This window comes from Myiozetetes cayanensis, unplaced genomic scaffold, assembly GCF_022539395.1.
Source record: "Myiozetetes cayanensis isolate MyiCay16 unplaced genomic scaffold, myiCay2020 scf2-11, whole genome shotgun sequence".
Lineage (NCBI taxonomy): Eukaryota > Metazoa > Chordata > Aves > Passeriformes > Tyrannidae > Myiozetetes > Myiozetetes cayanensis.
In genome coordinates, this window is record NW_026087411.1 from 53,591,385 (window position 1) to 53,606,928 (window position 15,544).

Sequence of the window (15,544 nt, forward strand, 5' to 3'; positions counted from 1 at the left end):
AGGACTGAATTTTTGTATACAGAAACACAGCAAACTAGAGACCCTGAAATCCCCAACATTTCCACGATGATAAAAAATGTAATGAAGTAATGAATTGTTAGAAATGGAAAATCACAAGCAGTTTGAAATCTCAGAATTGCATTACTCCAAACATCTGTCTGTGTCATGAGGGGGAAAAGTGTGAATGAACACTGCATACACTGGAAAGCAAAGAGTAAACAGGGATAAAACACATCTGCAATCCCTGTTGATCAGGTCAATAAAACGGTAATTGTTGTTTTTATAAAGAGAGCACCTGAATTAGTTTATTTGCAGTAGAAAGCATACGCTCATGACACACAGCATTTATTCATAGGGTCTGCAGCTTTGCATGCTCACTATCATAATGCAAAGCAAAGCATGCCTTACAAAGGTTTGATACTGGCTGCCCTTTGAACTTAAATGTAGATGTAATATATGCCAAGTGCCATAGATTTGATCCTACTTTCATTAAGCTGTCTCAAAAAAATGCAGCCTGGTGCTACACTGGCAAACCCATAGTGTGCCACTGCTATGCTCCAAAGAAGCTTAGAGAGCAGCACAAGATGGCTCAGATCAGGTTAGTTTTGCAGCCTTCTGTACCTTTTTTCTCAATGAGCTACTCATGAGGATGAATAACTGGACCTTCATCTAGACATGTCAGCAAAGAGAAATGAATTACATCTTTAGTATAATCACCGATCTTGTGTGTTGGAACACAGCTTGGGTGCAAGCTTAAGAGGCAAAAGCTCCTTAAAGGTGACAGGACCTCATCATTTACTAACTTGTACATTTAGGTGAAGTACATAGTAGATCACACTCCCGTTGCTTTGCTTGTTGAGACTGCAGTTCCCTGAGATGTGAGGGTACAGCACCATAACAGGAAAAATGGAAATAAGACACAGGTAGTCACCACTCCAGATGGAGAAGGGTCAGTAGTGTGGTATGTCACTTTTAGTAAAGTTAGCAAACATCAAAATGGAAACATCTATCCTTTTAAAATGTACTTTTTACTAAACTGTATTCTATTTTTTAAGGAAAGCTGAGTTCAAAATGTATTGATCCTAGCAGCACTTGCATTGAAAAACAAATGAACACAAATTATTTAAAGAAATCTAAATGCAAACCGACTAAAGTGCATGGCCTATATATATGGACAAGTATCCTAGCTCAGATATAAGCACATATACAAATATGTATGTATATATATAATTATACTTCCAAACAGCGTACGCAAAAAGTAAGAATGATATTAGTGTTAGGTGTTCTGAGAAATCTATTCTATCCCTTGCACATGAAAGCCTGATTCTGTGTATAATTTCTTTCAAAGCTTATACTGCTCAAAAAATTACATACATCAATGATCATACTGATGAAAAGTCAGAATACCAGAATTGGTCAAAATACTATTTATATTTAAGGAAGAAAAGGGAGAAGATAATTGTTTTATACACTATTATCTAAAGAAAGAACAGATCATCATGACCAATTAAGCTCCTAACTGTTGCAGCCATTGTGCTCACCCAAAAGGATCTGTACTGGGTGTTTAATCCACACATCTCACTGTCCCTTGAGTGTGATCAAATGTGCACCAAAATCAAATTCACACACACACACAAAAACAAAAACAAAAAAAACACAAAAAAACCACAAAAACCCCCAAAACAACAACAACAACACAACAAAACAAACAAACAAACAACAAAAAAACCACACACACACAAAACCAACCAACCAACCAACCAAACAAACAAAACAGAAGAAGAAAAAGTGTTTTTGAAAAATTGAGGATGTCCAAAAGCATATTACAGCAACATCTTGTCTCACTGACACTTTTTCCTTTATTTTTCCTTTTTTTTTTTTTCTTATTATGTAGTTTTTTCACATCCTCAATGGTCAGCAGCTGTTTTTTTTTATTTTTAAAGAGAAAATTGAGTCCAGAGAGTCCACCATGACTTAAAAGTGCCAGCTTCACAAAGATGTGTTAAAGATACGCCAACACCCTCAGAGTATAGAAGTTAGCATAGCATGGCATTGCACTTTACCCACAGTGTAAAGAAAGCAACATATTCATACATAGCACAAAACCAGTCTTAGCTGTGTGTTTATTAAAAATGTAACTATGTAAAATGAGAACTTACCTTAAAAAACGCCCACATTATATGCCACAGTTCAAATTATAATGGCATTCAATTACCCTTAAGTCAAAAGCAAACGTGTGAACCACAGTTTGCCTCAGAACTGCTTATTCAGAGATAAATTCAGAGACTGAAAAACTCACAGGAATCTGGGTGCAATTTTGAGTGCAATTTTCTAAAGCAGCTTTTATGAACTAGGAAAATCTGTACCTAAATTCCAGCAGTATTTCAGGACTGGCTGCCTTACTGTTTTGATAGTGATCTTCCAGCACCAGGTGCAAAGTAAAATTGGAAAGTGTGTCTGTAATTTCTTGAGCACAATTTTAAACTGCCACATAAAGTTCTGGGTAAGTGAGAGGTAAAAATGTGCTTTGCTGCAAATGCCATATGATTCAAGATTTCATGTCCTTTCTGTCCAAATACTCCTAACATAAAATAAAGGAAAATATTAATATTTTTTTCCTCAGAACTCACTTTCTTAAATGTATTTTTCAGATAGAATTTGCAAATGATGCCACACTGTACAGAGCAATGCACAAATGGGATTCAGCAGCTGCTCCTTGTTGCTCTGTGCAGATAACATTAGGTTTCATGCATGTGGCAGCCCCTATCATTTTTTGTCCAAATTTGGTGCAGGAAAGGAGAGAGAAAATAGGAGGAAGCAATAATGCTGTCTGACAGACTTCTCAGAAACACCAAAGAAATGGTGTTAATCCAACACTGAAAGAGAAATGTTGGTCAGCTGAGAGGAAGCATGGCACACAAAGAACCTCTTGAGGAGAGGTAGGTAAAGATGTGCAGATATGCCTTATGGAGATGAAGAATACAGTATTATTACTTTTGATTCACAAACTAAGTAATTGCTTTGTACAGTTCGTTTTAAGGCTTTGGAAATGCGAAATCTAGCTGTTAAAACAAAAGGTCTGTCTCAGGTGACTAAGGTAAACACGATAATTAAAAGAAATAAGAAATAGTTGAAATGTTTTTGTAATTACTCCCTAGTCATTGTTAGGCTTTCCTGACTAATGGGGTTAGAAATCTTGAGCTAAAAGCATGTAGTGTGGAACTGATGTTATCGTGCACACCACATTGTTATACTTTCAACAAGAAAACAATTAAATAATTTCTTACTTTATAAAACACCTTTGAAAATAAAGACCCAGGACAATATGCTCTCTGTACGCCTCCTGCAGAGACTTCAGAAATATATGTATTGGACACCTGCTCCATTTGCAAAGTTCTTGCTACTAAAGACAGTAATTGTTGCTCAAAATTCCTCCACAGCTGTGGTAAATGCCTCAGGGCCACCTCAGTCACCCCAGTGCATCACCTAGGTAATGCTAAGGGCACAACCTGCTAGCAGGGAGAAATCCAAAGTGCATCACCTCAAGGAGCTCCTGAGAACAGTAGCTTACAAACACAAACCATAGTTCTTTCTCCAGATGGCTTTCAGTTTGAAGCCTATCTGAATAACATTTTTTCTTTATCATTACCCACCAAGTTTGCATAAATCAGAACATACAAGGTCACTGCCTTTCTGTGATCTTGAAGCTACAGGCAGGCCTTGCCAAGCAGAGAACAGTATGCAGCAAATGTTCTCCGTGTCCTTTCTCAGAGTCCATCTTTAATTAAAAGATTTGCATAGCACTGTTGGTAGGAGCTTTTCATTTGATGGAGCTCTGCAACAAATCACTTCTCACTGAATTCTGCTGCAGCAGTTGTTCCTGGGAACTACTGCAGACAAGCTAACTGCAAAAATACAGACCTAGTGGAAATCTGTAGAGAGAATTCCTTTATGTACTGGCAATGGATTTTCTTCTGTTACTGATTGTTTTCTTCTGAGGTGGAGATATTTATTATAGCATACATTGGGGCTTTAGTACAAAGTTAATAATGAGCCAACTGTGTTTGAAAACTGATAAGCTCCACACAGAACACTTCCAACCTACCAAATGCTTAAGTATGTAAATAATCCCACTGAAGCCACTGAGATTTCTTTTATGCCTAGTGCTGAAGCAAACATCTAGTCTTAATTAACTAAGACACAGTTTGGTAGCAGAAAAGCAACTAATTTAGGAAGTTTTAGAAATTCTAGGTGATTTCATTAGCAATTTGTGTGTATTTGGCCCTTTGCGTTAAGCAGATATGTTTACTGGCAATCCAGAGTGATTCCTAAGAATACCTTTCTTAACACAAGAATCAGTGGCGATTAGTTGCAAATAGTATTGGAAAGATCCCATAAAAAATATTTTCCCAGAACATTCTCTCACCCTGAAAGAAGCATTAACACTTCCTTCATCCCTCAAACAAGTCAAGGACGGCTTATTTTTAGGAGTACCTCACAGTGGAAAACTGTAAACTGGAAACTTCAAGCATATAGAGAGGCTGAATAAATCATGACTGTGTTCTTCATTCCCCAGATGGCGAGCAGAGCTCTGTTAAAGCATCGTGGTTAGCAGTGGTAGACTAAATTTTCTGGCAGTTGTTCTGACCACAGGTAAAAAAATGGCACAGACTCGAGCTTATGCTAAAGCCACAGGTTTATTATATTTCACATAGCAAAACATAGCATCTGGAGAAGGGATAGAGAGTGCTTTATATACCTATCAGTTGGAGATCCCTAAATAAGACAGCACTAGATCTCTGGGTTTCATACCTCTATCCTTTTTATAAGATGCTCACTAGATGATTGGATGAAAACATAGGATGTTAGTAAGAAGGTGGAAGAGCAGGGTCTGCTAGCACAGAGATGAAGCCAGCTTCAGGGGATTTTGCTAAGGTGGATGAACTACCAATCTGTGAGGGCCCACATGGCAAAACTGATCCTTAATACAACACTTCAAATTAAAGGTGGTGTCATTTGCAGGCCATGCACAAAAGTTTCACTTTGGGTACTGATGTTATAAAGAACAGAAAGTTGGAGTCACTGTATTTAATGGAATTCTGGAAAAGTTAAAAACTCTGAAGCAAAGGTGATTGAAAACTTCTGAAGTTAATCAGTTCAATCACTCAAAAAGTGGTGGCATCTGAATAGCCAGCTTCCTCTTACTTCCTCATCCTCACTCTTCATAGAAATTATTTCCCTATCTCCAACTTAAAAAAACCCTGCTGTGAACATATTTGTCTCTTAATAAAGCTCTCTCACTGAGAAAATATACCAATAGCAGAAGAGAAGCTTCTAACTTCTGTAGGCAAGGAAATGCAGATGAAGAGTTCTATGCAGTTTCCCAACTGCCTACCTGCCTCTTAGGGCTCTCCTTGGCATCCGTGACAATTGCACCATGTATTTCCTTCTACAGAAAGGAAGCATCTCCTGATTCTGGGCCAACCACTATACATACACAAATGAGAAGCTGCACTTTTTGGATGGTGCAGTACTCTGCATGATCACTGGATTTTCATATTCCCCTTGTTTTAACCTCCCATCTCATCTCTCCTGCAGGCTGGAAATTAAGTGGGGTCATAGTTTTTATGGGACGGTTATAGAGTACCCAACAGGAACCTTGAGCAGCTCCTTGGGGCTATTTACTGCTGCTGCTAACTGCTATACACCAAGTCCCAGCTGCAATAGGTTAGGGATAATGTACAGCCCACTGACAGCTGCGGATGGAGCCTGGACAGGTTAAAAATCTCTTTCCGTACTGTACACTCGCTTAGAAATTTCCGTTCAAAAGCAACCGAGGGGGCCGATAACGCCTGTCTGCGGGCCCTCTCCCCACCGCGAACGACGATTTAGGGGCAAACATTGACTACAGGGCGAAGCCGCTGAGGGCAGCGGGGGTGGGGGGCACGTCCGCCCGCCCCCGCACCCCGGGCACCGGCGGGGCGGCTCCCCCGGGGATCACCTAGCGCCGTGGGTGCCTCCCTCCCTCCCTGCGGTCCTGACGGAGGGGTGGCGGACAAACACGCAGCCACTGCCCCCAGGGCCGAGCCGAGCCGGGGGACAGGGCTGTCGGGGCGGGGGCACTACCGTGCGGCTGCATCAGCCCCCGCCTGCCCAGCGCCGGGGCTCGGCTGCTGAGCCGCCCAGCGGCCCCCAGGAGGCGGCGGCGGTGGCGGCCGGGGGACGCTGAGGAGGAGCCGCCTGCGCGGCCCAGCGGCGGCGGCGGCGGGCGGGCCGGACACACCGACCGACAGAGCAGCCGCGGCACGGACGGACGGAGGGACGGACGGAGGGAGGGAGGGAGGGCAGAGCGGCAGCGCAGCCCGCGCCGGCAGCGCCATGGCCACCAAGGTGAGCAGAGCGCGGGGGTCGGGAGGCGGCTCCGGGGCGCCCCCTGCGCGGAGCGGGCCCGGCGGAGCGGCCCGGCGGGCGGGGGTCCCGCGGGGGACGGGCGGCGTGTCGGGGCCGCGGGAGCCGCTGTCCTACCCGGAGCCTGCCCCTCGCTGCCGGCCGCGGGAGGCAGGAGGGAGGCAGGGAGGGGAGCGCCGCGCTCGGGCCTCGCCGCCGCCGCCCGGTCCCTGCGCGGGGCTCGGCTGGGCAGCCCCGACCCCGGGGCGGGGGAAAGTTGTTTTCTGGTGTGTTTGTGCCCCGCTGGCCCCGCTCCTCGCCCAGGCACCCCCCGCTCGCCCGGGGCGGCTGTAGGGCCGAAAAACCGGCGGAGGCCGAGGGTGCTGCTCCTGCAGCCCGGGCGCCCCTGCCCTGCTCCCACCGAGCCGGAGAACAGGGCGGTGGCGGGGAGAGGCCTCGGCCAGCCGTGGGCCCCGGTCCCGAGTGTCCCGGCTGCCCCGCGGGGCTGCGACGGGCCGGCCCGGCCGCCTCGCCCTCCTGGCCCTCGCGTCGCGTCAGGGCAGCTGATGCTGACCCCTCGGGTGGATCCGGGGGAAGGGTGTGCCGTGTCTCCTGTGGGAGCCCAGGGTCTGCGCTGTGCGACCTCTTAATAGTAAACTCTGATTTTACACGCACACACACGCAAAAGAGGCAGGAAGTTAAATTATACTGTTCAGTTCTTCAACAGTATCTGTTGTTAATGCAACACTCTAAATTAGCTCATCCTATCTGAAACTTTCTAAATAAACAATATTTGTTTACTATATTGGTTGATGAAAGCATCTCTGCTTGTGTAGGTGTGAGTTAACATCCACCAGCAACTCATCTGTGACTTGTCTAAGTATCTCAGGAAGACTTTTTTGGTATTTGAAGTATTACTTTGAGTCACCTGATTCCATTAGCTTGGCTAGCAGCTTTAAAACTTCCTTTTACTGAGGGAAGTGCACTATTTGTGTTGCACTTCTCAGTGCTGAAAAAATTCCACATCTTGAACGTGTTAAAAAGTAGCTGTCTCTGTAACTATGTAAGTTGATGGTTACTCATGTTTTAGTAAACTTTTTCAGTAGCCCAGGAAAATTAATTCTAAGTTTCAAAATCACTTAGGCGGTTTAAAAGGTTAAATACAGTGAAATTCATGTTCTGTTGAGCTTTTAGAATATTGTTTATGGATTTGGTTTTAATATTGGTGATTTTCACTGATTTGTGGAATGCGTGTATGAGTGATTTGTAATCAACCTAACTATTGCATGTAGCAAGAACATGACTTCTGGTGCACATACACTACATAATACGCAGCATGTTAGGCAGATATTGTACTAAGCCAACTTACTGTTTCTCTCCTCACTTTGATGTTCAGTGTCCTCATGCGATCCTGTGTTCTGTGGTGAACACACGAAGCTATTTTATTCATACATTCAGAAATTTTCACTTTGCTTTTCTTTTTGGAACCGTTATGGCCCCACACCGAAGGGTGTATAATTTCTAACTTCCTAGCCAGGATTGGCTTGAAATCAGGTGGTACAGGTTTTTTTCATTCTACACATTGCAAGGTATGGTAATGTGCTTTACCTTGAGAGCTAAAATTAAGAAGTGGTAGTCAGTAAAGATTTAGTGTTTTATTATTTTGTTATGCTGGTAACTGAGAGCAGTAGTGAAGAGAAGCTTACTTTATTTTCTGTGAGCTCTACCCAGGAGATGGGTCCCTCTCTGCAAATGGCCCTGATTTGGACTTTATTTTTGTTCAGTTCGTGAAAACATTGGTGATAGTAAAGGATACACTGTTTTTTGAACTGTATAAGGGAATAACTCAGTCAACCCCAATTTTTAGGAAATTGGCCTACTAACCAGTCACCATTTCACTTGGAAAGTAAATTTTGTTTTTTAAGTTTTAAACAAATTTCTCACCTTCTGCTTGTGCTCCTTCTAAAATAGCCTATTTTAAAAAGAAATATGCGAGGTATATTTGTATTGTATGTGAAATATTAAAAACCTTAAACTGTAATTATCCATCTGGAGTATGAATTTTTTGACATGTAATGGTAACAAATCCTATATGGCTGGAAGGGGCAACTGACGGTTCAGCATGGCCAGTGCTGCTTGGGCTATTAGAACTTCCTGAATTAATTCCTGTTTAAACTAAAGTATAGTTTCCAAGGAAGGCTATGGGAAAATTCAGTCTTGATTTGAATGCTTTCAGTGATGGAAAATTCACTCTGTCTTTTTTTTTTTTTTTTTTTAAACCGTCAACTATCAACTCTCTTGCTGCTGATGCTTCTTTGTTTTGAATCTAAATTTGCCCAGTATCTGTTTTCATTGTTATACTTTTGTCTACAAGATTTACAAATGTTTCTATGGAAGTGTTAGATTTGCTGGGGATGAAGGATGAAAACAGGGATTTCTTCCACAACTAACTTGTAAACCCTGGTCAGTTTTCTTACCTCCCACTTTGATAAACCACAGCAATTAAGTTCCTAGAGTTTTCCAGTGTGAAGACTTGGTCTATAGTTGTGCAATGTGCTGGCTCTTCCCTGTACTATTCAAACTCAATGAATTTCTTACTGGAATAATAAAAACTTTTAGGGGAAAGGACTACTGTTTTCATATCAAGAGACTTTTACTGATGCTTTCCTTGCATATTTGTTAACTGACAACTTGGTAGGGAGTCTTTTGTTGAAAGGGGTTGTCGTGGCGCTCTCAAGGCTGTGGAGGCTGTCTCTGATGCCATGAGCTAAACCCAGTCTCTGTTGCTCCTTCTCCTTTCTCGCTCCACATCCCGTGCTGATGTACATGCCAGGAGTCAGGCCTGCCTTTGAGCTGCAGCAAGTTGCTGAAATAGCAGAAAATTCACTGAACGGAAACAGCAGGGCCATTTTCTCAAGTTCTAGAGAGTTGCAGTAGCTGAAAGTTTGCTCAGAGCTGATACAAAAGGTTGAGTAGATGGCATAGTTGGGTAGGGGGAGACTTTCATGGTGAAGGGGTAGAAATGTAATGAAGAGTAGAAATATAAGTGGGAAATTGATGATCTGAGGCTTCTGAAGGCAGTTCTTTGGTTGGCTAGATCCTTGCTGTAACTTGGCAGTGGATTTTGTGGTTTGCTCAAGGTTACATGCTCTAAAAACTGAAGCAAGTGTAAAAAAAAAACCAATCAAAATAAGAAAAAAAGGAGATGATTTAAGAGAAGCTAATTTCCAAAGTTTTACAGTAATTTAACTGAACCTGACTTCAGAGGTAAGCAATTTCATATCCACATTTAAGAACTGATGCTTTAATCTAGATACTTTGTTTTGGATGTTTTTTCCAGAAACAGGGTTGACCTTACTCCTTATTTTTAACTGTGCATCACAAATGATGCATAGACAGAAAGTGTCTGAGCCTAAAAAATTTTCAAAACCTGTTCACAAAGAAAATGCAGTATTGTAAATGTGTTTCTGTGATAGTTGCTTACAAATGCTGCAGATGAGACTCTTACTCTTCTCCTTATTCCTTCTTGATTTCTTTGGCCTTTCCTCTTCTTTCCCCAATAGAATTCACAAAGCCCCAGCTTTACTCATGCCCTTTCTTTTGTTTTTGAGCTTCATTCAATAGGGAGAGCTAGAAATGTCAGGAAGCAGTATGCTGGCTTTTAAATAACATGCTCCCTAACTCGGTCTATTTTTAGACTTATCTGAAAATGTAGTCAAGTCCTTTTCTTGAAAAGTCTGATTTTTTGCCATTTGTTAAGTTCTGATTTCAGAAGGAAGTGTGGTGTTATTACAAGAACTGGATAAGTTATGGCACACTGATGGGCAAGACAGTTCTTCTGAAGCCTGTGCTGCTAACACAGAGTGAGAGTTTTAATTTTAAAGTTGAAGTTGGAACTAGAAGCTGATTTATAGGAGTAACACCACTGAAGATCATGACATCACTTTCACAAGTGAGGTATTTCACAAGGCAGCAACTGATAAGCTTCATGTGGTTAAAGCCTCTCTTAGTGTCAATACCAACAGTTTTTTCTTTGTAACTTTGGGGACACTTGTATCTCACCATTGTGTTCTTGATTGTTCAATGGTTTGTCTATTTTGAGAACTCATTTATGTGATTCTGTTTGTAGGACTTGGCCCTTTTTGTAGGAAGAAGCCCCTTGAGATGAAAGCTTAGACTAAATATTCTGTTCTTTAAAGAAGATACAACTTAGTGATACTTCTACAACACAGAAATGTCGTTCAAGGCTTCCTTGTCCATCTAATCATGTTGGATTTTCTATTGTGAATGCCACTAACCAGATACAGTTGAATTTAGCATGGTTCTTGTAGCTGTGGTGAGGGAAGGTCATTATTTACATATGAAAATTTCAGGTACGAAAAGACTTAAAATAAAGATTATTATCCTTTAGTGTGTATCCTTCCTCTCATGTTTCTTATTCCTCTCACTAGTGTAAGGCTTCCCTAAAGAAATTCCACATTTTCCTTTGTACCATCACAAATCTATATGTTTGCATTATGAATTGGTCAGAAACAATTCTTTGTTCTGACTTACAGCTGGGAATTGAAGCATCTCTCTGTGCTAAACCCAGACTTTGTGTTCTGCAAGTCTGCCTTCTGTATTGTCATAGCTTTGGAAGTAAACTCCTCTAGGAAATCTCATCTTAAGAGAATATTCAGTTAATAAATCTTAATTCATCTGTGAATTGGGATAAACTTCTACTATGCAGATCACTTCATAATCCATTTAACATGTTCCATTACTTAAATTAAGCAAAATAAGACATACTGCAAAGAATGAGATCACAATTGATATGTATATGTAAGGTGTGATGGAACAAAACTAATTGGGTAAAGTAATAATTTTGATTTTTTGATCCTACTCATGTGGAAAATGTTTGGGTTTTTAGGCTGTGACTAAGTAGATGTGAAAATACTTCCTGACCTTTTTTGAGAATTTTGGTTTGAGGGTTTGTTTTCTAAGGGGCAACAAAATGAACTATAAAAGGTGAAAATATTTGGTTATGCAGATTTACCACAGGTTCCTGACCTATCGAAGAGGTGAGGTGTTAGGATGAGCACGAGAACTGATATTGTCTAATTTTATGAAGACACAGGTTTTCTGTTCTTTTGTCTTTGTCAGGTCTCATGATTTTTCAAAGGTTCAGTGATAAATGGGTTATGTTACATTGCAGCAATTACTAGTGCAAGGCTTATAATTTCTATGCTGGAGAGCTGGTGAGATTCTGAGTGATGCTGTGGCTGGGTGATGATTCCTCTGACTCAGTTTTTCAAAGTTATTTTAAGCACCTAGGCATTGAGTCATCAGAGACTCGTTACCAGAGGTCGTCATTTAAAAACATGATTACAGCAGCTAAAGAGAAGGAAGTCTGGTATCGGATGTCATAAGCTTCATCTGGTTTATAGATTCAGTGATTCAGATTTTCACACCGGTAGAATTTCTCCATACCTTGGTATTATTTCAGCAAGAAGGATTTACAATGAACTGTAGCTTTGGAAAAAGGTTTATTTTACTCTGTTCTTTAAAGGTCTTTCTCTGTGAATTATCTTCCTCTTAGAACCTCAGATTTTCAGGTCATGAAAAGATTCCTAAAATATAAACAGAAGAATGTGTGGATATTCATTAAACCCCCCCTTTAATTAGGGCACCTGGCAAATTTCGGAGTTTACAGAGGTCACCAAGGGAAAAATAATATGAGAATGTTGCCATTTTAAATGTATGGATTCCCTTCTGTATTAAATTGACAAGCAATTGCGACATGGATGGTGTTGGAAGCAGTCTTGTAAAACATTACAAAAGCAGATAATAGAGACTAAAATAGTGGGAGTGATTTGTTTCAACCAACCTGCAGAAGGACAGCCCAACATTTAGTTATCTAGAATTATTTTTAAAAATAGGTATTGCAATGTTCAGCATTTAAAGCTAAACCTCTTCTATTTCAAAGCATGTATCACAATTTAATTCAAAGTCACTTTACACTTCTCTGAGGGCTGAAAATCACTGCTTGTACTTTTACTTTCTTTAGTTGTATTTCTGCTTTCTCAGCAATCTATTATTGAAAAAGAGCTTCCCAAGTTACACAAAGTTCGAAAAACAGAGCAATCTTGTAGTAGTCCAATAAGCAAAATTTAAGTGCTGCTGAAGAGAAACAAATACATGCATATTGCTTACTGGAAAATTTAATTTAAGCTCTGAGCCTTATCGCTTTTTTTTTTCCAAAGCACTCTTTCAGCTTCATATGGATAAGAAACCTCTGAAAAAAAAAAAAAAAAAAAAGAAAAAAAGAAAAAGTACTTTTAAGACTGGCATAATTTAACTTTGACAGTTAGTCTTCTGTGAGACCCATACTAAGGGCAGAAGGGCACGAGGGACAGCTCTTCCTGTAGGGAGCTGCCATAACGCAGGCTGATCCAGCTGTTGTGTAGTTGAGAGGAAACATTCAGGACATGACTCGGTATGAAGGGCACATGAGCCGTCCTGGGCACTGCTAAGGACAGGGTGTGTGCTCATAGTAAGTGTGCTGGGTAAAGCCAAACCAGCCACTCTGTATGTGAATGTATTTATTTTTTGTGGGTTAAAGTTCTGTTTCCTCCTGTATTTCGGAACAGCTCTTCCCCCAGGCCCTGCCCCTTAAAGGAAACCACTTTACAGGAGGGGTTTCCAATGTGCAAAATAGGTGGCTGGAAGGAGGAGGAGGTGGTAAGAAGGCAGGCAGTGCAGCTTGTGGGAGGTCTCTGGGGAGCCCACGCAAAACAGCTGCTTCGTGGGAGGGGCAACCATGTCTGACCTGGGGTTTCTGCAAGTGAGACTTGCCCAGGTAAAATCATTTAGTCCGGCACTTGGAAAAAGTGGGACTGGTGTACTGGTTTCTTATGACTTGTTGTTTAGTTACTGACTTCTACTCCGAGTTGCCATCTGCTCCTCCTTGGCAAGGGAGCTGTTGTGCTTTTATTTTGTGTATTCATATGGTATCTCTGTTTATACTCAGTAGGTTTTGGACTTGCTTTGCTTTTCCCAGCCTGCAGTGCTTAATGTTCAGAGCAAAAATAAGTTGTCCTCTCAGTTCAAGCAAAGTGTTTTCTTTCTTTGTTGATAGAACAAAATGGCTAATTTTCAAGAAGTGCTATAAAAATTCTCTTAGAATAGCTTTAAACTGTTTTTCTCTTCCGTATGAGGATTTTTTATTTACAATGATTGTGTGAGTGGTTTCCAGAAGAAATACAGACTGATATAAGACTATTGCATTTATCGTTCCTTCTAGTTCTGATTTAAATCCTAGTATTACCTGGACAGCTTATACAGTTCACCTTTCTTCAGCAGTAAGGTCATGTCGGATGAGGCGCATCATTTCACCCTACAGCTTCATCAGATTTGAGAGTCAAGCCTAAATGTTTTATTTCCTCCACTGCACTAATTCTTTTTGGGGGGTCAAGGTTTAATTCAGTAATTGAATATTGCAATAACATATGATGATATAATGTAATTAGTGCTAACCTAGTTACAGCACAGTTCTTTCAGCAGTACTGTCATTTCCTCCCTTAATAGCCTTGTATTTGTCCTCTGAAAATGATTGCTTATGGAATACAAAATTAAACATCTTCCTTTCTGCATATAACTAAACCATAGTCTTGAAAGTTTGTATGAAGGTTGTTGAGTTACGATTTTTTTTGTCAGCAGCTCTGTCACATTCTGTCAAGCTGCCAAATTTTCTAGTAATTCATAAGGAAGCAGAACTTCCAACTTACTTTTCAGGCTTCTTTGATGCTTTCTGTCACTGTAAAGGTTGCTGGTACAAGAAAAGTTTGTGTGCTGTCCTATTAAACTTTAAATGTTGCATGACTTAATCCACTTCTGTCATTCATATATCAGAGATACATCCTTTTTTTTTTTTTTTTAACTTACATCTGTTCAGGCATTGTTTCTCTTCTTTTTTTTTTTTTTTTTTCCTCTTTGTTTTCAAGTGGGATAGGCTAACACTGCTAGTGTGCACATTGCATTATATTGCAGGTAATTAATGTCCAATTCAAGTGCTGGGTGTTCTCTGGCCAGGTCAACGACTGAGCTTTGCTTATTTGAGCTGCTGTTTATCATGACCAGTTTGTTACTTTACAGTCTTGTACTTTTCTACACTGCTGACAGAAAAGCTTAAAATAGCTATACACTTGGGTACATCAGAACCCCAAAAAGGTGAACCTTGTTCATTTCTGGAGAAAAGAAGCTTCCTCTTATAAAATGGTAGTGCATTGATGTTGGTATAACAGTTTCCTCCCTTGTGTTCATAAAATAAGAGTAAACACAGGCTTTCATAAAGAAGTGTTTCTAATAAGAGCTGAGATACCAAAATGTTAGTATACTGATTAATGTTGGTTACTCAAGTAAGTAACCAACAGAGAATTTAGCAGAATTCCATGTTGAGAATTTGTTCTGCTGCATTTCAGATTCCTTCCCAACTACCTTCAGTGAACATGCAATAATACTTGTTTTACTAATAGTATTTAACAGTGTTTGGGACTTCAAAGTAGTACATTCTGTGTTTTATGGGTTAGTCTGTATTTGAAGTAGCATCATTTTAACATGCAGGTAGTTTGCTTTGCTAGGTATTCATTTGCTCCTAGACTGGCCTGTGCAACTGCTACATTGAAATGCACAGTGTGTAATAGTGTACTGGGTCTGGAAAGGCTTGAAGTTCATTAGATAACCTTAGTGAAACTTTGTACCTCTCCAGTTATTAGGATAATTACTGTTTTTTCTAATCTGTGCTCTCATAGAGGCGACACTATTGTGTGACTACAAGCTGTCTTAATGAGTAGGTCACAATGTGGCAATTTTTCTGGTGAATGCTGCAGGCTCTTTCTGAAACCCTCACCTCTTACTGGCTTTGTTTTCTGGGGACAGAACAGTGAGGATACAATACTGATGGCCCTAAAGTTTCAGGCAAACATCACAGAAGTTGGCACAACAGGCTTCTAAAATGCATTGTTAAATATTGGTTCAGCAAACAGTTGCAAGTGTTGCAGTTTGATTTCAGACACACAGTAATGATTAATCCAGGCAGAGATTTTAATCACACTTGAGATAAAAGCATCCTGACCAACATCCCTAAATATAAACCCATTCTGTATTTGCTGCAGTTGTA

At 40.7% G+C, this 15,544-nt stretch overlaps 1 protein-coding gene across 2 annotated transcripts in view; it reads left to right on the forward strand.

Moving 5' to 3' along the window:
• Positions 1–6,153: 6,153 nt before the first annotated feature.
• The window catches only part of SNX9 (sorting nexin 9), a 60,210-nt gene continuing 50,819 nt past the window's right edge, over positions 6,154–15,544 (forward strand). The window contains exon 1 of one of the 2 annotated variants that reach the window (XM_050316213.1): positions 6,154–6,390. In XM_050316213.1, coding sequence (XP_050172170.1) covers positions 6,379–6,390 — 12 coding nt within the window. In that variant the 5' untranslated portion in view covers positions 6,154–6,378. The remainder of the gene's footprint in view (positions 6,391–15,544) is intronic. The other variant, XM_050316212.1, reaches the window with a different exon arrangement.